Here is a 25649-nt window from a genome sequence, read left to right as displayed (position 1 = left end):
GGTGTACAATTAGGTGGGATTGCTGGGAAAATGCACAAATTCTTGGTATCCGAATCCTCTGGAGTGGGACCCAGAAATCTGCATTATTCGACACACAAATGCACCATGGAATTTGTGTTCCACTGAGTCCCGTCTGAGCAACATTTTCTTGATCCTTTGAAGGGACCTCAAGCCAGGACCCCAATCCATTCATTTCTGCAGCGCCCAGAATTTGAGACCCCAAACGGAAATCTTGCATTTCGGTACAAGAACAGTAAAGAGAGTATGGCACCTTCCTCAGCAGCCTGGTGAATCATGAAGCTCTCTCTTGAAAAAAATGGGCGGACATCTGGCCAGAGGCGGGAGGCAGGAGGAAATGGAGCATGTTTCCTAGGCCCATTCTCCAGCTTGGAGCACTGAGGCCAGACCCCTGGCGCAGCACGAAAGGCCACTCCGTGACTCAACGGGCCTACCCGAGGTTTGATCTCACCATCCGCGGAGGCGGTGCCAACCCACGCGCCATGGGCGGGGCTCCTGGGGTCGCCTAGGCAACGGGAGCGCGCCACGCCCAAGCTTCGAGTCCCGGACCGGAGGAGGGAGCAAGAGCTGCGGGACGTCTCGCGGGGGCTTAGGCCGCTTCCACCAGCACCTCCCCCTGGCTCCGCCCCGAGGAAGTGCCGGCCGACGTGCTCGACCACTGATTGGCCCTCACGCTTGAGGGGCGGATCCCGAGGCAGAGCGGTGCGTACTTCCGGCTGCCGGGTTGACATGAAGAAGCAGCGGCTAGGGCGGCGGTAGCGGCGGGAGTCGAGGCTTGCAGCGGGACTCCCGGCTGAGTGCGCGACGCGGCCTAGAGCGGCAGACGGCGCAGTGGGCAGAGGAGGAGGCGCAGCAGCCGCCCTGGCCCGTCATGGAGATGGAAAAGGAGTTCGAGCAGATCGACAAGGCCGGGAGTTGGGCGGCCATTTACCAGGTGCGGGAGCGCCCCGGAGCGCGGCAGGCCCTTTGCTTAGGCCGCGTGAACCTACCCCTCAGGACCCAGGGCCCCGTTCCCCCTCTGCGTCTCGACCTCCGCCGAGGCCCCGCTGCTTGAGGATTCGATCCGACGGCCGCCGAGGCCCCCTCCCCCGCCCCCACACCCGCGTCTCTTTGTCCCTCGGGTGGGCCTTCGTCCCTCCCGGACCTCGCAATCCCCTTTGATCCCTCACTTACCTCACATCCTCCGGCCCGGTGACCTCTCCAGCCCGGAGGCCGCCCGCCCGCCAGTGCTCTCCGCGCGAATCCCTCGCACCCCGACCCCGCCCCCCTTCCCAGCCACTCTTTGTCCCCTGGGGTTGCTGGAACACCCCCACCACTTCCTTTTCTAGACTGGACCACCTCAGACTCTCTTCCTTTGTCTCCCAGGGGGAAAGGGCTGCTCGCCCTCCCTCTCTCCCATTTCCTTTCCCCCAGTCTCGGTGCGCGTCGCGAGTCCCCAGGATGACAGCCCCCGTCCCCCTTCCCGTTCATTCATTGCACGGCGAGGGAGCGGCCGGCCTGGTCCGTGCTAGGCACTGCTCAGGCGCCGGAGGTAGCGTCTCCCGAACGCGACAGGCGAGGCTTTATCCCTCGTGGAGCTTAGAGTCGAGGAGGGGCGGCAGACACTGTCAGGCGGTGGCAGGTGCCGGGAAGCAAACAAAACCTGCCCGCGGGAGGTGGGCTGCCTCGGGGAAGCGGTCGGGGACGGCCTGTCGGAGGGAGACGTTCGCTCTGAGCGGCCGCGAGCGCTGGCCGGGTCAGGCCCAAGAAGGCCTGCGGGGCCGCCTGGCCCGCGCCGAGGCGCTGCCCTCTCCGGCCGGGCCGGGGGAGCGGACGGCTTCACCTGCTCTGGAAGCGCGCACCTGCGCCCTCGGTCACGGCTGGAGTGGCCGGCGCCCGCGCGGCCCGCCCCGACGCGTGGGCTGCGGGCTGGCCCGCAGGGAGAAGTTCGCGAGGCAGGGCTTCCGACCATCTCCCCGGCATCGGATTCACGGCACGCAGCGGTCTGCCCTCGCAGGCGGCCGGGTCCTCGCAGGCAAATACGGGCTCCTGATTAAATGTCACTGCGGGGGCTGAGGATTAACCAAAACCACACGCGGTGTTTGCAATAAACGGTGCACAGAGTGGATTTTGCTGCTTTGTGTGAAGGGCGAAGGTAGTTGATTCTGTCGCCGGCCTATAGGCTCCAAAGGCGAATTGGGAGATCCCTCAGCTGGTAGTGCTAAAATCTATTTTGAGCTCCGCTTAAAAAAGAAAAAAGCTTTAAGCGGTTCTTTGGTATGTCTGACTGACAAAAGGCCCCCCCCCCCTTTTTTTTTTGGTAGGCTTGGTTTCATGTGGATTTGCATCAGGCTTAATAGACAGGACTCTTTTTACTTGGACCATAATGTATATTTGTTACTGATAGACTGACATGAGCACTCTAACCTGTATAAGAGCGATTGGTAAATATATCCAGCTTGTACCCGCGTCTAGTCTGCCCCAGGTTATTGAGTGAATTCTGCTAGGGACGTGGAGAAAGCGCGGACGTGTTGCCTCCGTCAGATTTAAGGCAGCGGAGCCTGAAGTCGCTCTGAACCGTGGGACGCTGCGCTGTGGAACACAAGCGGAGGAGGCCTCCAGAGGCACTGGGCGAAATCTCTCACGGTGCAACTGAGACAGCAGCCTCAGCAAATTCATCCTCTAAAAAGTCCTCGGTTGAATTTGCTTTCGTACCGTTTCAGGCCAGAGCCTGGAGCATGTTGGTCTTTCATTTCCCTCATTGTTCTTAAGTTTCCCTGCTGCGTTTGAACTCCAAGTCTTAGTCAAGATTGCTGTCTTTTGAGATTCCCTCAGCTAATGGACTCCCAGGATCCAGCAGGTGATTTCGTTGGGCCTTAGGGAGTTGTCCATTATGGGCTTTCTCACCTCTACCGTACAGATATTTTTTTTCCCCTAAAATCGAAATCAGAAGCTCTTTTCCTTTTTATGTTGAAAAGTGGCTCTTTTTTGGGCAGTGTGGCATTTTGAAAAACACAAAGAGTTCCTATGACCTTGAGTTGAAAGTGGCAGATTTCCCAAAGTGTGTGTCAATTTACCGAAACCATTATTTTTCAGGAATTCAAAGAAATGTGTTTCAGGTTGGGAGAAAGGGGAAGTTTAAAAAAATTAAGAATTCCTAGCATGTCACGATGAGGACAGCCTTGTACAAAGTCATTTTGAGCTTGCTTACTTTATTGTGATTAGAAAAGTGTAATTTCTACTTAAAATTTTGTGAACAAGGCAGTGCAGTTACTTCTCAGACACTAACTTTTCTAACCAGAACAAAAAGATGCAAAAACTTGGCAACAATTAGGAAATGAACGAAGGAAAAGTAGACTTGGACGGGGAGGACTGTGGTAGTTTAGAAAGCAAACGTGTCGGGCAAAGATTCTGTGCAAGCTCAACCTGGGGCATAACCATGTTTTTACCTGTTAGCGCTAATAAATAGCCCAGGTACTGTGCTATTTAGGCCTATGCATTTAGGTCTATAAAAAGTCAGCTTTGATAGCACGTGTAGATGGCTTTAAGACTTGTTTTCCATCATTTAAACGATTGTATGCCTGGTTTGAAAAGTGGGAGTAATACTTAGTGAGCTTAGAGTTTGAGTTGGTCTGGCTGTCCAAGAGGAGACAGAACACAGACAGAAAAGGGAGCGATTTTTGGAGCTAGAATGAGAGAAGACAGGAGCTTGAATGAATGAAAATAGCTGATAAGCTGCCTTCCATCTGTAGTTGAAGGTTTGCGTCAGGTGTTTTGCTCTTTCATCTCTCAATTCTTTGATTCTGTGACACTGTTCAGTGCTTTTCAGTGTGAATGATTTGATTGTTTCATATAAAGGAGGTTGCAACGGTAGCTTGTGGCTCCAAGGCAAGATTTATTCCATGTTAGAGGCAGGCTTTGTAAAATGGGCTGCGCTTCCAATTGACGTGTGCCTTTGTAGCTGCTTTTTTTGGCAATATGAGCTAATGCCTCTCTAGGTTAAAACCATGTTATAACAACAGTTCATGAAAATTTTTCACTTCTATATACACCTTATGTTGTTTCAGTCCAAGGAGGTGAATATTAAACATTTCCAATAATGCTTTTAAATACCATTCTCTTCAGAGAAAAACTGTGTTTTGTGAAGAGGAGACAGATCTATACACTGTGACTCACTTCACTTAAAAGAAAAAAAAAAGACAAACGGAAATGACATGGAGAGATTGGGAAGTTCTAGTCATCTTGAGTGACCCATTAGATCTAAATGTTCTTGTTTAGCCCTAGTTTGAGTGAACTAAATTTAGGTGTCTGATCACCACTTTGGAAATGGTGTTAAGACCTTTGTAATTGTCTGGGCTCATATTAAATAAACTGGGAGCACAAGGAGAAATAGTGGAGGGAACTTTCTGCTATCATCATTTGTTTGACATCACTGGCATATTTATAGGAATACTTTGGTCCTTTCGGAAGTACAGAAGCACAGGTCAGCTTGCGGCAGGTAATGGTAATGCACATGATCTTCAGCTGCCAACTGTCTGCTGTTGGGCTCCATGGTTTTCCCACTGCATTTTGCATTTTAGCGTGAATAGCTCCCCAAAACCTTTGAAAATACCTGGTATTGAATAATATGATTGAATATATACTGAATTTCATGATAGAAATGGATAGAAAATTTCCTGTAGGGGGTTTTGTAGAGTATAAACTGTTGGAATAATGACTGTGCCTTTTCTTGTTCTTTTTCTTTTTTTTTGTATTGTCTGTTACCTGATATTTTAGAGTGCAGAAATTTTGTCCTATGATGCGCTTTTAATTGCAGATACTTTCCTTAAGCCCACCTGAATCCATATATATTTTGCACACTGTGGCGTTACTCTCCCTCCGGTGTTTGTATTCATTCGTTCATGGTAACCAACTAACACTGACAGAGAGGCTGGGCATGTTTCTTGCTACTGACCATGTTCTGGAAAATGGGAAGTCTTAACTGGGTCATTGTTTCCAAGCCAGCGTAGTTTGGTACCAGGCACTCTGTGGGCGCTTTGAGTATCCAGGAGTGCTGGGGACTTCGGACTAGTTCTTGGTTCCCCCGACCACATTTTGTTGACTAGTCCCCGTAGCATCCTTGCTACTACCCCAGCGGTCTTAAGTTCTCAAATTTTGCCTCTAACACTGCAGCCGTTTCTAGTTTCACACTAGATACGAGTGAGAACAGTTACATATTAATATGGTCCCTCAAAGTCTTTCCATACCCCTGCCCTGATGCTGCCACGTATATTCTTCACATCATTGCTAGTAATTGTGTTAAAAACAGACCTGAGCCTGTCACTCCTCTGTTTAACTACTTCCAGTGCTTTCATAATACCAGTAAGGTCCAAACTCCTTAGTATGGCAGCCGGCTCCCAACCATCCCCGCCTGTGTACTTTCTGTTCTAGCCACAGTGGAAGGTGCCGCGTTTTTCAAACTCATCCTTCTCTTTCATTCCTCTGTACCTTGGCTCACCTCTTCGTCTAGCCTGCCTTTCCCACTCAGATGTGCGCCCCCTCACGCCGCACCTGCTCATTTCCATACAGCTTCATACTTACCTCTTCTGAAGCCCTGCTCTCATGGGAGCTGTTTCTATAGATCCAGATCTACCTCCTCCAGAGTCCAGCCTTCCTGAGGACGGCAAGTCCATCATTCTCATTCATCTTGGTGTCCTCTGCACCCAGCACAAAGTGCCTAAAAATTGCTGGCATCGAATTTGTCATCGGCACTTCTCCAGGCCCAGACAATATAAAGACAAACGAGACATGGTTTCCAACTCCCATTCTAGCTGGGGGAGGGGGAGGGAGGTTGGGTTGGGGGGTGAGGAGGGGGAGGATGATAGTACTGATAACAGAGGTCACTGTTGGAGAAAACCACTGCATTGTGAGCCGCGGCCAGATGAGGCGATTGAGTATTGCCTCCTTGGTGACTTGGAAGAAAGGTTTAAGCCTTTCTTACAGTAAGAAGTTGATACCACCGGTTCGTTTCTCAGGAACTTTAAATTTAACAATAAATTTATACTTAGTCTGAGGCGAACTTAATAGGAAGTTTGTAGGCGATGTATCTTTGTCTCTAAGAATTGTTGAATTACCCTGTTCTGATCACTCTTGGCTTGTTCTCACATGCTTTCTAGAAGGGCTTTGCATGTACTTGGTTTGTAAAAGGTTTTTGCCTGTGGGATATAAAATATTGTTCGCCGTAGAGTAACAACTCTACAAAAGTCTGTGATTTGTTTCAAAGTATGCATGGTAAAGGCTGACATTTTTGGCCTTTGATCAGACCAACCCTTCAGGCCAACAGAGTTGTTTAATAATCTTTTGCTTTTTCTCTAGTCTTAGCTCTAAAACCAACAATGCTGAGTGGGTCTCTTCCTTTCTTTGGGCTTCAGTCCCTTCCTTTGTAAAAGTTATCCTGGACTAACTGATCACCAAGTTCACTTTAAGTAATAGTCTTTAATGTGCTCACAAAAAAAATTTAGTGTTCCTGAAGTAATCCTTGTAAAGCACTGCAGCGGGTACTCAGCTTTGTAAGATTGTGGGCATTGGTGGGCACGGTTAGGCTCAAAAATGTAAAGGAGTTTTGTGAGGATAGTTAAGGATGCAAAAGAATTGACTTTTTTTCCCAAGGGGTACTAAATTAAGCATTCTTAATAAGTAGGCTTCATTTGATTTAGTAATGTGGGAAATTGAGTAGCCCTGACACATGAGTTATTTTTTCTCTTAAGAAGCAATTGGGTGGTTTTTCCTGTAAAAGATAGAGGAACTGATTCTTGAGAATTTACGAAAGATTCAGCCTTAGCTAGGTACCTAAAGAGTAGCTGCCCTTTATGTTGTAATTTTTTAAAGAAACCAACATCTGGTCTAAACTTCATTTGAATAGTGTGATAGTTTACATATCTGCCATACTTGAGAAGAAAGTACCTAAGTCTCCAGCATTTTAGAAATAATGCTTTACTTTGTGTCGTTTACTAGCTGCTGCCTTCTCCTTTTTCTAGGCAGCTTGACATAATCATGAGTCTCTGACTGACAGTTTGTAAACTGTGAATGTCTGAAAACTGGAAACAAGACCATTTCACATGGAAGATTTTTTTCCCCAAAAAAATAAATAGCCAAAGAAAAGTTGAACCCCCCTCCCCCCTCAATCAGTTGATCTTTGGATGTGGTACAAGTCACACTGCAGACAAAGTGATAACTGTATTTTAAGAGCATCTTAGAGGTAAATGATTTTCAGCCTTTTTTTTTTTTTTTTAAGTGACATGATTCAATTAACAGTTCTGAATGCTTACGTTTCTATGAAGGCAGTAAAGTTTTATGGTGCACCATGGTACTTAGAATTGGTGCTTCCAGAACTTACTTCTTTCGTATGGACTTAAAAAGTAAACATGGCTTATTAGCAAAGTGACGCTTGAGGCCTATATTTTCTTTGGAGAATATATATATTCCCTGCTACTATTAATAGAGTACTGTGCCAGGAAATTCTAAATCCTTATTGAGGCTTAACTGCTGTCGATGGAAACCTCTGGGCCCAAGTGGTCTGTGTCCTGGGTGGGCTTCTTCTCTTTTACTACAGAGGTTTCTTCCCAAAGACTGAGTGAGGCATGTTTTCTTTTACAGACGAAGAAGGAAAAGCCTCGGCTGTGTTTGTGGCTTTTGTGGGTGAGCGATGCCACTTGCAAAGATAAGATGAGCACAGCAAAGCTAGGCTTCCAAAATTGTATTTAAAAAATTTATTAGTTAGTGATTAAAGAAGGAAAACTATTCCTTATCTCCATTACTCTGTGATGAAACACCTCTCCCCTGTTTTGCTTTCTTCATGGATCTCTTGTCGGTGCTTCTCTTCCTTTTGAAGACTCTCATTTACACGTCGCCATGCTGAATTCCAGCAAATGGCTTAGCTAGTTTTTATTCTGATGAGCACTGATTAACTTGGAGGATTGAACACTATTGTGAATTGCTTACAGGAAAAGTGGGCATGAAGTAATTATTCCACATAGTTGGAGCTCTCTTAAGAACATGGGCTTACTTAAAAACATGTGCAGATATAATCAATTCTGAATATAACTTCACTCAAGAGAACAAATAGGCAAACTGCATTTAGCATAATACGGTCAATTAGCTCTACATTCCCTGATGGTTAAACATCGGTCATTGTATATTTGTCCCTTTCAGATTTTGTGCTGCCTCACTATTCAGACAGTCAGGATTTAGTTTGCTTCTGCTGGGATAAAGGCAAAATACACCTTCACAGGGTCGCAGATCCTTGCTTGGCTCCCTTTTGCACAAGAAAGAAGGGATCTCTGAGAAGCTATGCAGTGGCCTTTTTTTGAGGGGGGGATATTTTGTTTTGTGTTTTTTGTTGACATCGCTTTGTTGTTTTTACCCTCATATAAGCTGTATTTTGGGCACATCTTAGAGGGAGGAGCATTCTTGCTCTCCACCACCTGGACACCGCCTCCCGTTGCCAGGGTCATTAGGGTCGGCCTCGGAGGCGGGGTGAAACAGCATGGCGCAAGATCGGGAAGTTGCATTAAGCCAAGCAGCGTTTACAGGCACCAAGCCACATTTCTGGGGCAACCCCCAGTGTCCCAGGTGACTTGGCCACACAGACGACTCAGCTGGTTCACACAGGCCTTTGAATATTCCTTGGGAATCCACATCCTGTGATGCTGGGATTCCAAGTCATGCTACCATTTCTGTTTAAAATGCCCTCATGTCCTACTGACAGTTTTCTTGATGCACCCTGGGAATGTTAGAGTTGGCAGCAGTGTTTTCATTTCATCTGTTCCTGCTACAGATAACAGCCCAGGCCTGCTACTTTCCCTTATGTTTCTACCTGCTAGTAAGAACGCTTTTGAGAGTTTCAGCAACACTGCTGAGTCTCCAGTGGCAGCTGGTAGCTTCTCCATTCCTCTTGACGTCTGCACTGGTTTCCCTCCTTTGTGACCTTCAATGGTCCCTGGACAACTTCCGGAAACATGGTTACCAGGCCGAGGCAGCCACTGTAAGAGTAGTTGAAGCTGAACAAACCCATTGCCTTTTTTTCATGAATACGTATTTGTCAACTAAACTTCCTTTTGCAACTTGTTCCACTACCTGATGGCAGCAAGCCTTTGTGTTTCCCAACAAACTTCGGTAGTTGAAAGGTGCTGCTTTTGGAAGTAGGGACTGAAAGCAGGAGACGAGGCAACCTTTGGTTTGAGGTGGGAGCCTGGTAGGTCCTTAGTGCTCAGTGTGAAACCCAGCTGGAGATGGGTGTGGTCCGACATCTAAAATTTCCTATCTTCAGTTTGAGGAGGTGGTTACCATTCTAACCGCTTAAGAACTGCAGGGTGCTTGCTGTTTTATTCGCGGGGCAAAACTGTGCTCGAATGGTTTCCCTTGCACTTGCCTTCACATTAATAAAATGCCATTTTTTCTTGGTAACGTTTACGTGCCAGGTCCATTTTAGAAGGAAGAAAGGATCCAGCTGAAGTTAAAGGATTAATGTGGCACCACACCTTTAGTTTTGTAAATGCCTTTAGTGTTTGATTTTTGTAGGTTGATCATAAGGAAGTGATAAGTATGTTAGGTTATTTGTGGTTTGTGCTAATTTTAGTCTCCTATTCACAGCTTGCTTTATATCCTTTGACATTCAAACATGCTTTCTAGAAAGACAAATTTTGAATGTAGGACACAATATATTCTCTACCTAGGCTGCATTTCAAAAAAATACTTCTCAGTACTTTGGAAGTTGGACAGTTTGAAGCATAGTAACGTTATTTGTAAATCATAGATTCCTTCGCTTAGTGACTGTACCTGCCCAGCAAGTAAAGTAGCCTCTTTCAAAGAGGTTTGGAACTTTCGTTCCAAGCCAGGGGCTAAAAGGGCGTAGTTGACCTTAGAGGATTTTTAAAAGATTCTGACCAACCTGAGATATGGGGAAGCAAGGCTTTGGGTGGGTATAGGAAACCTTCCCTGGCCTGTCCCTTGAGGTGACAGCGCCTTTCGCCCTCACGGCTAGGGCTGTGTCTGTCTGCAAAGCTGATTCCGGGTTTCACACAGAGCAGGTTTGTTTCGAAGCTGCAGCCAGGAGCTGCCCTGCCACCTGTAACCGACCACCTCAAACACATACCTGCCTCCAGGGACTTGTGAGGTAACGGGAAAGGGGACTGGAGCTCCTGCATCTGCTGCGACGTTGCGAACTTGGAAGGAGTGACACACGGGATCTGTGACGTGTGGTGACTGGACCGGACGGCCTTAGAGCATGGCTCGGATCTAACATTCCACAACTGCGTGGGCACACGAGGGGCCGGGAAAGTGGGGCAGCCTTTTTGGAAGAAAATGGGGCTTCATGTCCTATCCAAGCTGGACTTGGATGTTCTGTGATTCCCCTTATCCAAAAGTGGGACAGAGCTCTAAAGTTCCATGTTAAAATTACCCAGTGCCACATTGATGAACGCAGTTCCCTTTGAAATTTTTCTTATGCTTAAAGGGGATTATTAAGTTTTGTAATCGGTTAAAAAACTCCCATTCAGTGGAGAGGTGCACAGGCTGGTTTATGTTCTACCCTCATTCATAATAAAACTCAATAATAGCTAACGTTTATTGAATTCTGTTATGTGCCCCAGGCACTGTGAAAAGCGCTTTGCGTGCAGTACCATTTATTATACGGCGTAAATTGGTCTTTACTTGGAAATGTTTTAGGAGGACAATTAGGTGTCAGAGCCTGGATGTTCTCTGCCTGAGGGCCCCTGTGTCCCGAATCAGCTTGACAGGCTCACTGTGATGCACCGCTGCAGAGGGAGATGAGGGATTGTGCTAAATAAGCCTCCCTGGTTTATTAGGACCAAGGAAGGGATAGTTTGTAGATTTTGACCTTTGCCCAGTTGTCTGACCTTTCCTAGAATCACAAATTGGCCACCCACAGTCGTGTTTTGCTTGGTCCACACAGTGTTTGAACAAAAAGAGTTTAATTTTTGGCCATTGTTTATAAATCAGGAGGAATCGGCTACAAATCCAGACTTCTGGCTTCTCTTGAAAAACCTGGACACCACACTGGCTGGGCTCCCCTTGGCAGTCGTCTGCTGAGCTGGGGGACACTGCCCCCGCTGGACAGACATGTGTGGTCTTTAGTTTATAGTTCCCTGGCGAGTCGCATTGTCTTGTCTTGTGTGTGCTACCAGCCTTTGGATGCACTTGTGTTTGCTGCCTCTATTCTCCAGGCTACCTTTCATTCTTGGAGTTTGATATTAATGTTAGATTTAAGATAATTTTAAAAAGATGTTTTAGCCCTGTAAGCAAGGGAAGATTAGCCAGCGTTAAAGGATTGGTGGCTGGGGTGAGAACGCCCGAGAGAGTGCCCTTGACATGGCACTCCGGGACAAAGGCACAGCCCAGGTGCTTCCCCCGCCTTCCATCCTCTGACCCCTTCTGCTGTTTTGAGGAAGTTGGAAGTTGCCACCATTTTTTCCCCCACCTTGGGCAACTGAGTGTGTGACTGTATTTCTGTCCCATGTTCAGTTATTTCCATGAACTATTCCTGATGACCAACTTGGAAATTGAATTGAATGATCCCTATGGGAATTGATAAGGAATGACTTACCCAAATATGCTTGTTTTGTGATTAGAAATGATACTATTTGTCATCTGTCTGAGTTCATGATCAGATGGTGTCTCTGACTTACCTTTTCTATAAATGATAGCCATGATAAAAATAAAATAAATGTATAGGTTACAAAGAATGTGTGTTGTTAAAAGTCTCTATTTGCATTTAGCAACAGAAGTATGTATTATATTGTAGGACATGTTTTTTCTTTGGTCCTTCTTGAACATCTATTATTTTATGGAGATATGTTGTACACGACAGATTAGAACAAGCAATAAATAATTAAGAAAGATTTTTTTACCATTATAAAACAATCAAGGTCTTTGTTCTAAGTTTTGTGTCTTCCTCCCCAAAGCTGCACCTCAAAAGGACAAAACCAACTTGGTGTTGTAGCATTCCTGAATCATGTGGCAGGATGGCATAGCCACTTTGTACTTTTTTGTATATATGAAATTAAAATTGGCAACTGAAGACCTGCTTCTCCATAAAGCTTTTCATTGGTCCTCTGTTTTCCTCTTCCATTCTAGATCGTAAGCTCCTTGCAGGCAGCGTGCATTCCTTCAGTCACTCAGCAAATACATGAGCGGTACTAGGTGCTGGCCGCTGTGCTAGATAGTGAGGTTAAGTGGTGAGCAAGATTCGGTCCTTGTCCTTAAGAAGCTTAATACTTAATAGTCCAGTCAACAGAAGGGCTGAGCAGAGACAGTCCCAGCTCAGAGTGTTAAGAGCTCTCATAGCCCTAGGTTCCAGGTATTGCAGGGACACTCAGGAGGAGGTCGCTTATTGGGATTGGGAGCAGGAAAAGCAGATGGAGGGCCTGTTAGGTAGGGGTAGTCTATACAAGTAATATCTAAGCGAAGACTCCAAGGGTACGTGGGTGAAAGCCCCGTATGTTCTTCAGACCCCTTAATCTGGGGCTTGCTTCTCCTACCCCTTCTCTGTTCATATGAAGTGTTATATTACTTTAACTTGAAAACGTAGGAACATATTTCTTTTTCTTCCTCTTAGGTCTTAACCTTCCTTCTCCCATTGCACCCCCTAAATTTCATATTCTCTAGATGGATGGATGGATGGATGGATAGATAGATAGATAGATATGCGAAAGTAGGTTTATAGTTGTGAGTACACAAGAGTTTATTCTTGCACTATTTATTATCGTATCATTTTTCATAAGAACAACTGTAAACCTACTTTTGCCTGCCCCTATACATATGTTTAGATATTTTCCTCTATCCCTTCTTTTCTATTTCCTCTGCCATTACTTCTCACGTTGATTGTGATAATGGTCTCTGAACCCTCATAATAGGGTGACATAGTGGCGGTTACATTGTGGCATTGACCTCACACCACCATGTAGTGAAGTCATCTGTGTAGGTGTCTTCTCCAGGAGGATGTTCGTGTCCTGATAAGTTTTATAAGTTTGAAGGAGTGTTGTACTTCGTAGGCAGGTCATACAGTATTCATTGCTGTGAACTGATAACTTGTGTAAAGAGTGTTATTTTTCTTATCCAAGTATGTTTGCAGACACTCTATTTAGTCTATGCACAAAAAAAAGAAAAAAGAATTATAACATGTTTACTATGCAGAGTATTTTTTTAAAAGAATCTTTAAGTATAAGCCTGACTCACTAAGTATAAATTGAAAATATGTGGTCAGCCCCCTGATTTGCAGCTGACACTTTGAAAATAAAGATCTCATTTATTCATTGTGAATTTTAAAGGATATTTATAATGATCCTGGCTGGCTTATCCCATTATGTAGTCTTTTTATTAGCAGCTCTTCATACACAGAAGGCTTTATTTGAGTGATTCTTTCAAATCAAGTATTTTGTAAAATAACTTAAGTTTATTTATAATTACCCAAGTTTTAAGGACTAAGTGATGGGCTTTAAGTTTTAAGCATTTTTATATTTTGAATATGACTACAAATTCTGTGACTTTTTATGATTAATTTAAACCAAAATTATCATCTTGAGAATTGTAAATGATTTAATTATTATTGCTTGTTTTCCATTCACATATTTACTAACCTCTTTTCTTGCCATGTAGAAGCAGTCAGGATCAGATATCTGCAAACCACTAAAGTTGTGAAAACATCTTTTTTCCTTTTAATTCTAACTGTGAAGCTTATGTGTGGAAGTAGTACTGAGTTTGACAGTTAAAATATAATTATCAGTTACTAGTCATTAAAGACTTGAAAAGGGGAGAGTTTTCTTTAACAGCGGATGACAAAATAGAATAAAAGAAGCTCTGACTATTTTTCTTTTAATAATGGGCGGATGATTGAAGTGTAGAGTTTTTTGGTCCTCCTGGTTTTATTTTGGAGTCCTTTACGTAGCTGAAGTAAATGGGTGGAGTAGAAAAACAGTAGTTCACGAGCCTCTCAACAGATTCACCAAAATATTGCAGAGGGAAGCAACTGTTTTTAAGACAGGGGTGAATAAGAAAGAATTATATAAAGGCATTCTTCATAGAATAGAAATCCATACTCTGGATGGGACCTCAAGTTCATTGGTTATGCTTTGTCTTCAGATTTGCTAAGGGAAGCGAACACACTTGCAGTTGAAAGGGCGATAAAGATGTAAGTGTGTGTGTATCACAGAGAGGACGCCACCAAGCTTTCCTAGTAGGTCAGTTGCAATATTGGGGCATTAATTGCTTGCCTGTACTATGCCCATTGTATTTTACATGGGCCCCTGTGCATCCCTTCCTACTCCCCATAACGTACTTGGCTCACAAGTGTCTCTGTTTCAAGGCTGCTGTCGCCCCTGGGCCATGTCGGGCAGCTGGGTGACCCTACATCCTCGCCTAGTCCCTCCTGTTCTGCCACCTCCTTCCCATAGGTAGGCCCTGGCCTTGGGCTCTTACATGCCTCTGACAGGTCATTGGACTCCGCCACCCCCCGCTCTCCAGTCACGGCCTGGTGCACTTCCACGTGCCCCTCACTCAGTTACTTCCCCTTCTCCGCGTTTTCTTCTGCATCCGGATTTCCAGCAGCTCCTTCCCTGACGCGGAGTCCACTTCTCGCCCTGTGCATCTAAGCCCGTGGTCAGTCGCTTGAAGTGCTTCCCCTCCAACCTCCCTCGCCCTTTTGCTCGTCTTCTAGCCATCAGCATACTTGACCAACTCTAGCTCTGCGCCAGGCCAGCCACCTGCCCTTCCCACCGGGGCCCAGGCTCCCAGGTGCTGCTGGAGAAAATCTCCCACTTCTGTAGATCGAGCCCCCAGAAACCCAGTCTCCAACCTCAGATCTCTTGCCCTCAGCTCTGGCCGTCATATCTAAAGCTTGCCTGCTGTCCTTTCCACCTCACTCCTCTCGCAAGGAGAAAGGGGCGTTTGTTCCTTTGCGAGGCCGCCCTTATATCTGTGCCCTCAACGCCGTCCCCGCTCATCTGCTCCTGGCATTAAGTCACAAGTGAGAGATTCTTTTAGGTGTGTACCCTTAGCCCTCCCTCTCTGTTGCAGAGCCACTTGGACCATTGAAGCTTTCTCAGGCTTTGTCCAACTGCAGTTCTCCCTGAAGCCACTGCTGTATCCCTTCCTCCTCAGCTGAAATGTTTGAAATAAATAGGTCACTGTGTCCATTGTTTACTTCCCAGTCACTCCTCGCCCAGGCCCAGGGAAGTTAGGCTCCACCCTACCAAGCCACTAAAATAATCCTCGGCTGGTCACTGTTAGCTTCCTTGTTGCTTATTCAGTGGGTGGTTTGCATCCTTATCATAGCACCATTTAACGTGGCTGACTTCTGTTTGTTTCTTGAATGTCCTCTTATCCCAGTTCCCATGACTCTTTTTTTCCTTTCTTCCTTTGGTGTCTTCTCTTTCTCTAGCTAGTCCTAACTCTCACTTTACTGGGGGAGTTCTTCAAGGGTCCCCCTATACTGCTCCTTCCCGCTGACTCTGTTCTTCCTCAGCTGCCTCCTTTGTGCACCCAGGAAGTAGTGATAGCCCTGGGTTGCGGGGCGTGTGCACGCACAGTGCTGCTGTCCGGTGCAGCTTTCAGAAGCATTTCAGTTCCCGCAGCATCGCTGCTCCCTGTCTCTCACAGAGCCTTTGCGTGTGCTGTTTTTTTCCGCCTGGAACATTCTGCTTTGCCAATTCTCATTCAGTCCACATCTTAGCTGTTCTTTTTGAGGATGATTTCTCTGATTCCCCCTCTCTCCAGGTGCTAGTGAGGTGCCTCTTCTGGGTCCTCCCATGGCTCCTGTGCTTCCCCCTTTCATAGCATATTAAATATGCTGTGCGTGATTATACTGTGATTATATCCATTGTTCCCTAATAACCTGTTACCTATTGCCAAGTAACCACCAGGTGTTAGAAAGGGCAGGGCTGCTTTCATTTCAGTCATTTGTATTATTACTCAGTATAGTGCCCAGCCTATCGAAAGAATCTAATAAGTAGTTCCTGAAAGAAGACATGGGCTATGCTATTTAGACGGTTCATGAATTGGAAACTGAAGGCATCGAGTTTGTGGTATTGTGTGAACCATTGATATTGACTCACCATCAGTTTAGCAGGCCCTTTGTTTTCTTTATTGCCCTTTATGTTAATTTCCTCTATGTGGTATATGTCCCCGGTGAGATTAGAAGCCCCTTCTGAGCAAGAACTGTGCGCGATCCTCCATGCTGCCCTCAGGGTGCCTTGTATATAGCTGGACTCCATTTCCGCGGGCCTAACCTCACTTATACACGATGGAACTAAGCCCCATCTGTAACCCACCCGTGTCTTCCCCCTCCCCGTGTCTTCCCCTGCTGGCCCTGTCTCTGTGCCATGCATAGGCCCTGCCATTCTGGAGGGGCAATTTCCCTGTGGTTTCTTAGCTCTTGGGTTCCAGTGTGTAGGCCAAGTATGAGAGAGTCAGTGGTATGAGAGTCTTTTTTGTTCAAACTTCATAGGTTTGGTAGCTAGGACTGACCAATGCTGACAGGAAATAGAGGCATTTATTCAAAGCCAGAGACCTGTCAACTTGCAGGAAGCAAAGCTCTTGTCAGCATATGATTTTGTGGTTCCTTTGGTGGTCCTCTCTACAAGTAAGGAACCAGACGAGAATGGGAGGAGCATATTTGGGCTCTAAACTTAGATCCTTTTTCTTAATTTGCCTTTAGAGTTTCATTTGTATGGAATTTCCTGAGATTTTGATCTTGCCAAAAAGTTCACAGCAGAAAAAATCTGGGCAGGTGAAGCATTTGCATCTGAAACCAAATCATTGTTTTTGTTTTTAACTTTTTTCCTTAACATTGTTTTTGGTTCAGCCCTGAAGATTATTATTTGTGGATTTCAACTTTTCCCTCATCTTCTGGATCTTACAAAATGAGCGGGTTTTAAATGGAGAAGAGGAGGAGAAGAATAAAAATAAATGTAGAAGCCTTGTTCTTGCCTTGGCAAGCTTGGCTTTATAGCTTGGAGCAGGAGGACAAGTCTAGTCTGGCGAAGAAGGGATATTTAGTTAGTTTGGCTTCTTATTCTATTTGATTTTTTTTTTAGGTTTGTTTTGTAAACTGGAATTTTTATTTGAATGTAATTGAATTTAGAATAAAAGCACTTAGTTTCACAATTTGCAGATTACTTTTCTGTTACCTGTTTTAAAGTTGCGGTAAATGACTTGGGGCAAGGACTGCTTTTCAAAAGAACTGACACCTGCCATGAAGAAGTGGTCCCAGGGCAGACCTGAGGCTGGGAGGGAGTCCTTTTCTCCAACGGGCTGCTCTCCTGAGGGCCTCGGTCGCCCTTCTGCAGGGTAACTGATCACTGAGTTTAGGCGGAATGGGCATTTCATGTCTCTCAGAGCGGTGGTTCTGAATCTTCAGTGTTAGTTACTGAGATCATTTAAACATAGAACTGCCTTTTAACAAGATGGAAGGCCAGAGGTAGAGCAGTTGAGAACAAAGCAGAAATAAAGCTTTAAAGACAGGGTTGTCGGCCAGAGCCTCAGAAAAGACGTTGAAGGGTGTGTGGGAAGCAGTAAACCTTTGTATTCCAGTGCATTGGGTTCAGACATACTTACTCAGTCCCCATGTTGCAGTCTGCGCGTGCGCTGCTGAGTCCCCGCACGCAGTTATACTCTTCATCGTCTTTTCCGCCTTCTGTGCTTCCCCTCCTCGCTGCCCTCTCCCCCTGTGGCTGCCACAGCCACCACGAGCAATTGCCCACATGTTGGATCTTGGGGCTGCTTCCCTATAAGGATAATGGGGCATCTGGGGTTGGCTTCAGACACGGTAACCAGACTCTGTGGGTTCCCTCCCTGTGCACCTCATGACGTTTGACAGACTGCAAACTAGCAATAAGCTGTTGCTTCTGCTGTCTAATGTGTCTGGAGTCCCTTTCTGCCTCCGTATTTAATGGTACATCTATGCTCTCCCAGTGCCAGCTGAAGAGGATGGATGCTAAAAGCACATGCTTGAGCAAGCAGGGAGAGGTGTTAGTAACAGCTGCAAAAGGAACTGCAGTAGCCTGCGAAATTGACAGTTTGTGGCAAAATTTTGTGTTCATGAGTTTTGTTTTTAGATAGCCCCACATAGTCCTTCTTAAATTCATAGGCTTTGGGTGAAAGCCATGGCTAGTCTTGTATGTTGTGGAGTACCTGGCTGGTGAGGCTCAAAGATTATTCCTCTCCAGAATGTTCCCTTAAATCTTCTTCGGGTCACTTCACAGGAACAAGGTTGAGATGGACTTTTCTGGCCGGCGTGAGATCAAAATAGTAACCAAGCATGAAAGTACAGAGAGTCCCTAGTACTCAAATGTGTCTCCTTCAGAAGTTTGAAAGTTGGTTTGTCTGATTCTCTGAACCTATGTTTCTATAGAATCACTGTTATGAATGGTGGTTAAGTTCCAAGCTCCCCGTGGACATATTTAATGTGCAGAACACCTGAAGCAGTCCTCTTAAAGTAATATGAAATCTCCCCACATTATCGCTAGACAGGATAATGATTGCTACATGTAATATCAACATTACAGAGAGTGGTGATTTTATGACTAGAAGCCATTCTGGGTTCTGTCTGAAGGGTATCGAGTCCCGTGGGTCACGGACGGAGGATGGTTTCCTGCTGTCGGGGGTGGATGAGCACCCTGAGGATCGGGGTTCGTTGGGAGCTTCTGGGGCTGGAGCGCAATGACAGTGAGCTCCCGGGCGCTTCCCAGGCCTTGCTGTCTCCTTTACCACCTTTTGTTTTATGCCAGGGTCCCCAGGCATTGGTCTGACTGTTTGCCTTGGTTAACATTTCTTTGCTTTTGACCAGGTTTTTTGCCTCTGGTGTACAACTGAATACCCTATCAGAATCTCCTGGTTTTGAACTAAATATATAATCTTTTAGAGGTTTCCTAAATTAAGGGTTGTGGCACAGTTATCACATGTTCATTTTGCTATGAGAAATTAAAGAATCCCAGAGGACCAATCTTTATAAACTGTGCATGTATTTGAATCTCATTCTCCTCTGTTGTGTATCACTTTGTAGATAACAACAGCTTTTATAATCAGCATTGCCTCCCTTGATCATATTTCTTATTTAAGATTAGTTTTCAGATGAGACCTTTTCATGACAGTACACGAAACCATACAGTGTGTTTCCTTCCTGAAACCCTCCAAAACTGCCCACTGCAGTATTTCTTCTGCCAGAAGACTGGACAAACCTGTGGGTCAGTCATCTTTGTGGTTTCTCATGGCTCAATTCATGTTTCACATGGTCAAATGGCTTGGCAACATAAGGCAGCCATAACACACGGGACCTCAGACAGGCTCTGAATGGCTTCACAGCCCAGGGCCTGGGCCAGGCAATGTTGTGAAAAAATAAATTAGTCTCTGGGACTCTACTCTCCCATAACTCCTCCATCGCCCTCCTTTTCCCTACAGACCCTCAACCTGTACCCCACTTTTGTCCCCAAGCAAACACTGCCAAGGTACTGGGCCCGGACTGTGACCTAATGAAGGGGGCAGGCCTGGGGTGCCCTCTTCTGCAGCTGGTCTTTTAAGTCACCCCGTGGAGGGCCGCAGAGCTGGGGGGCGTCCCCGCTTGTTCACACACAGCTTTTGTGCCTGACTTGACCGCTGCTCTCAATCCTCAGCAGAAAGGGGCGCCCATGTACACTCTTGCACACCCACGCCCCCCCAGAAAGGAAGGTTTGATGTGCCACTTCTGAGAGGTTCGCCTGGCGTCACTGTAACCGAGGTCCGGTGGGGCTGGTGGTGGAACATGACTGTGTCCCAGAGCTATAGATCGTTGCCCAAGTGCGTTCTGGCATGGTGTGGTGGAAGTTTCTGGCATTTTCTTTCCCTTCATAATTTTGAGCACAGAAGGCGGGGGGCAGGGGGAGGGTTGTCTCACCATGGAAGCTGTCATATGAAACAGCACTTTCTGCTTTTAGCAAATTTGACTCAAATGACACTTCAGATTTTTCTCTCTCATTTACTGGCAGTTCTTCTGAAAAATGATTGTTTTTGCCAGAAAAATCACTCAAACACTTAAGCCATTTTTTAACCTCTGCAAATATGTTGCATTCTTAAAAATATACCAGAAATGGGTTACCCACAAAATTTAATACACTTTCTAATGCCTTCTTTTTATATAAAATAGGTTTCTATAGACTTTCTTGTGCTTTTGTTTAGAAGATTTATTTTGGAATGTAGAGCACTGCTTCATCTTGTCTTGTAAGCTTGATATTTCTAACGGACTAAGCATTTTGTTTTGGATTTAGAAATGCACTAAGCAATTAGAGAATCGGTGGACACAAGTTTAAAAGTTACTGTATCTACTTAGTTGCACCCTGGATGCCTAAAGAATTCATACCTTTGTATCCTCAGCACTTAGTTGCACTCAGAAAAGCAGAGTAAATCACTTAAGCTCTGTTTAATTTATCTGTACATATGATTGGTTGCCGAGCCCCCCAACTTTATTCCTGAAACGTGCATCTGAACCTCTTTCTCTTCTCGCTCTCTTCGCTCATGTTGGTTCGGGCCCCCTCATCTCTGGCATTTTACAGTCTCCTTCAGCCCAGCCTCCACTTCCATCCTGTCTCTTGTGAGTCAAGAAGTGAAGTCACTGTCCTCCTTGAGAATTTCGATGGCTCTGCATTGCTCAAGGTATAGCGCCCAGATTCCTTGGCCTCACCTAGCACGCGTGCCTAGGGCAGGTCAGGGTGAAAGCACCCCCCAGCTCTCCGGGCCAGCTGTCCCAGCCGGCTTTCTCCCACCCGCGTGCCTTCCCACGCTCTCTGGTTTCCGTCCTCACTGGTGCTGCCTCTTCCCCGAGCCGCTGCCGTCCCTCTGCCTTTCAGCGCAGCCTAGGCCCTGCCTCGGTGGAGCACGCGCCTCTCACACTAAGCCACCTTTCCTTAGATCCTCTCTTATTTTGTATGATCGCAGATGGTCATATGCTTTCACTATTGCCTCTGTGAACACATTCACTTTTCCCTATTCCACGTGAAGAATCTATCTGGGGTTAGAAAACTAGGATTTGGGTACAGAAAGCCACTAGAAAGAACATGTCCATCTTTTGCCATGCCAAATAGCACTTTTTTGCAGCATGCTCTTCCTTTTTAATACTTAACAGTTTATATGAATTCATATTTTTATTCTGTTTCTTATATATTACTTTCTTCTTAGCTAGAGTGTGAACTTTTTAGGAATTTAGGATCTTGTCTTTCATACCTTTGTATCCTTAGCACTTAAGGTTTGGTGCTTTGTGTTGCCCTGTGGGATCATATCACACACACATTTAACCTTCCTTAGTTAAACTGTAGGTACTGCCCTTCTGCCAAAGGAGAAGAGAGAGAGAGAAATTTCTTGAGACACTACATTGTCCTATCAGACCCTAACCTTGATATCCTCTGTAGGGGAAGGAAGGCTAAAGTTCAAAGAGAAACAAAAGAGATTAAGATCTGGGCTTTAAAGTATGTAAGGCTTCAGTCCTAGCAATGTAAAGTATTCTTTACAAGGTTAAGTTTAATTATATGCAATTTTGTCTTCTTGCTAACTACAGAATTGTGGAATAAGGTGGGGTACCTCTGTAAATCCTTCAGAAATGTTTGTGGAATTAAATAAACCACATGAAGGACTGAGCACTTGAGAATACCCTACCTAACAATTATTCTTGAATAAGAGACTCCTAATTTTCTCTATAATCCATTATGATGGTCACCTGTAAATTCATATGAATTATGTTGGCACTTAATTCATTAAAACTTGACTGGGTGACTGCAGTGGCCAAGTGACGGGCTAGGCCCTGACACACTCAGGGATGATCAGGAGCGCATACCCGTGGTCTCTTTTACAGTCATAGGAAGAAGACAACATGACACAGTCACACACATGATTCATTTTAATTGTGGAGGAAGTGCTGTTAAAGCAAAATAAAAAGTGCAATGAAAGTGTTGAAGAAGGAGCTGTGAGCTGGTTTGAAGCAGTCCCGGGACGCCTAACCGAGGCCTGAAGGTCGCGGTGGGCGAGCTTTCGGTTAGGAGTGACTTAGCCATTTTCAAGAACACGGGAGGCGTGTGGGGCTGGGGCGTGGGTCTGCAGGGCACATCCCCTCCTCAGGTAATGACTGGGGAGTTCATTATTCACGGGTAGAAAGAAAGTAGCGCTTCCCCTTGGCGTATTCAGTATTTAAAAATTAAGAATTGATCTTATATCAGTATCCCATGATTTGTTAAATACTCCTATAATCACTTTACTCATATTCTTTGAGATTTCATAAAATGTCTTTTACGTGTTTCAAGTCTTGATTGTATCCTTACCCGTCTTGTTAAGAATTCTTATTTCTCTAATCTTATAATGTATCTTATTATAAAGTGGAATGTTTACTGTGGAAAATAAAATTTTTTTTTATCCTATCACTACACAATATAAGTACTATAAACATTTTGTCTGTATTCTGCCAAACATAATTTTAATTGCATTTTTCACTGAGGTAATTGTAGGTCCATGTGCAGTTGTGAGAAATAATACAAAGAGAGCCCGTGTACCGTTTGGCCCTCCCCAGCAAAGCTGCGTGTGGCGCTGCATCACAGCAAGAGACTGACGCCGGCACCGTTCGCCCGTGCCACTCAGGTTCCGCGGTGCTACTGGAACTCGTCTGCGTCCATTCTTTGTTTTCTCTAGACTGTTGTATTAGTAGTGCTATTTTTGATGTGATTTTATTTTAGGGTTTTTTCCCCTCAGAAAGCATTCCTTCCCCCAATCATACATCCCTCATATACTCTTGTGTGTTTTCTCTAAACCTGTTTAAGAAAGCAACTATTTGTAAGAGAAATAAATAGATTAAAAACAGAATCGTGAGTCTGAATTTGCTTTACTGGCCTCATTAGTATAGACAGTTTAGCCAGTTCGTAGTTTCTCAGTTGGCTGCTGAAAGGTACTCTGGGTAGTTTCTAACCAAGAGAGAGCCATTTAGTGCCATTCAAAGTGGACTGAAGTGTCCACTGTCTCTGAAAAGGGCCTAACAGTGATAAAAATGTCAAGTTGCCTGTAATCCAAGCAGAGCAGAGCAGAACAGAAGAATGAACACACAGGGAAAGTACCAGTAACAAAGGAGGCTTTGAGATCTTTGCTCTTAATCTTCAGTGAATATTCTTCTCAGATGGTTAATAGATTGTCTTAATTTTTTCACTGAGCCCCCCTCCATGGGACAAATAACCAAAAAGATATTTACCACCCTGGTCGGTACATGGGTGGTCAGTTGATTTTCAGTGATAATGTGATTTTCACATGTGGTCTGGTTTTCAGTGTTGCTTGTATTTTCTAAATGAGAAATATCACCTTTATAACCAGAAAATACCCCCAATCATGAATTTTGGCATTAAAAGGAAAGAAACACTCAGTAAATGCTGAGTAAGAAGGAAGTTGTTTGAGGGTAACTGAGTTCAGAAAGCATGAAGGGAGCAGGAGAGAAGCCAGATAGATGATTGATGCTGGTCGTCAAGCTGCGCAGCGCAGCCTAAAGCACATCAACCAGAGAGGGAGCTGGAGAAACCTTCATAGCAGGAGATAACTGCCAAGAGATGCTGTGGAAGCGAACTGCAAGGACCTGAGAAGAAAATCTAGTTAGGTGTGAACCTAGTCAGGTCAGATTTCAGGTATTGAGAAAAGGGAACTCTTTCTGCCCAGAATAGGTTCTCTCTCCCCCCTAATGAACAGTAACTGCTGAGTTCTAGGTGGACTTTTACAGCAGCTCTTAGTAACTAAAACTTAATAATGTAAGAATAGAAGGAAGCTGCTGAAACAAGAGAACATGTTTAACAAACTTATAAGAATGCTAAGGTTATTTTTAACTTATGCCAGCTTTCATCGAACATTGTTTTGGAGGGTCTAGATAAAGTAACAAGGTAAGAAAATTAAATTAATGCTAAGATATTGGGAAGGACAGATTTATCCTATTTGCCAGTGTGACCAATACATAGAGAAAACAGCAACATGAGTAAATGAAGGTAGGTTAGATGGCTCGATAACAAGATATTATAGAATAATGTGTGTAGTATTAGCCAATCTTTGTAAAAGCAAGCATTAAGAATTCATTATTTATGTTAGCATGTGTTTGGAGAAAAGTTTGGAAGAGGAGTCACTACTAGACTGTTAACGTTGATTAAGTCTCCTTCGTTATATCTTTGTATTATATACACTAGACATGTTATTGTATAATTTTTGAGAAGAAAATTTATAAGTGATTTTTTCAGTATTTAGGTACATTTGTATTTTCTATGGTTGCTGCTTTACCGGCATGTTTATTACATACCCTCCATGCCCGCAGTTTGCGGGTGTTCCTGTGAGTCCCTCCTGTGGGCAGGAGTGGCGTTGGCTGCTACAGCCACGCACCGCGCAGCGGCATGCTGGCCAGCGATGGACTGCATGTGCGGGGGTGGGCGCCGCCTGGCCGAGGCGCGCCGCAGGCCGTCCGCCCGGGTGTGTGTCAGTGCGCTCTATGACGTTGGCACAGCAACGAGGTTGCCTAACGACGCATTTCTCAGAATATATCCCCACCATTAAGGGCTGCTTGACTGTAATTGTTTATTCTCCTTCCCTTCCTTCTTCAGCATCTGATTTGAAGTACTCACAGTTGATACTGAGGATTCTCAGTTTTATATCTGTGAAACCAAGCAGTAAGATTATTCTACTTTTCAAAAACTCTTTCTGTTCTGCCCCCCACACTCCTTTTTTGATAGCTGTACTCTCCCTTGTATAGTGAACCATCCCCCTTACAACCATTCTTTCGTTTCAGACCTGCTAGTAAATACTAACGCTCGCTCTGAATTCTTTCCTCTGTCTCTCTAGCCATTGTTTGCCTTATCCTCATTCTCTGCTATATACCTCAGAAAGGGTTAATTCTAGAAATTAACTACGTGTTCAGAATAGTTTGCCTGCAACCTCTATATTTGGAGGCCATTTTGTCTCTCAATGAAAACCTTTGGGTCATGTTTTCTTTACTAAAGTAATATAAATAATGTCACTTCATTGTCTTCCAGTATAAAACATTTCTGTTGGGGTTTGACAATCTAATTATCTTTCCTTTGTAAGTGACTTGGTCTTTTTACTTGGCTCCCCAACAGATTTTATTTTAACCTTTTATTTCACAGTCTAATTGTTTACTGTATTTTTGCTGTTACGTTGCTTTGGTTTCCTTCTTCAAGGACCCAACTTATTATGTGTATGTTTGATCCTCTTTGCTATCCTTTCATTTTCTCACAAAATTTTAAAAGTCCTTTTATTTAAAAAGAAAAATTATTAAATACAATTTTACAGAAAAATTATAGTAATAATACAAGGAATCTATTTCTATTTGATTGTTTCTTTTTGAAATTTAAAAGACTTACCTTTTCTGTTTCTTTTAAGGCATTAAATATGTTTATTTGCTTTCATGTTCCTGCTTCTTTTGTCTTCATTTCTGAAAATATTTTTTCTTCTCTGATTTCTTTCACCCTTCTTAAATACTACTTTTTTTCTAGTTACCTTGTTTCTTGATTTCTCATTCTCAATTATGTTGTTCTTCCATAGCTTCTAACCATTTCTCTTAATTTCTTTTAGCTTGTTGGATTAGTGTCCATCTGTTATGGGCATCTTTCTAG

At 44.6% G+C, this 25649-nt stretch overlaps 1 protein-coding gene across 1 annotated transcript in view; it reads left to right on the top strand.

The window, feature by feature from the left end:
• Positions 1–728: 728 nt before the first annotated feature.
• The window catches only part of PTPN1 (protein tyrosine phosphatase non-receptor type 1), a 62866-nt gene continuing 37945 nt past the window's right edge, over positions 729–25649 (top strand). The window contains exon 1 of the mRNA XM_054573602.1: positions 729–952. Coding sequence (XP_054429577.1) covers positions 890–952 — 63 coding nt within the window. The 5' untranslated portion in view covers positions 729–889. The remainder of the gene's footprint in view (positions 953–25649) is intronic.

The sequence above is a fragment of the Pteronotus mesoamericanus genome, unplaced genomic scaffold, assembly GCF_021234165.1.
Source record: "Pteronotus mesoamericanus isolate MK-2021 breed Mesoamerican mustached bat unplaced genomic scaffold, CSHL_Meso_final contig_25, whole genome shotgun sequence".
Classification (NCBI taxonomy): domain Eukaryota; kingdom Metazoa; phylum Chordata; class Mammalia; order Chiroptera; family Mormoopidae; genus Pteronotus; species Pteronotus mesoamericanus.
This window is presented reverse-complemented; position numbering and strand designations above follow the sequence as displayed.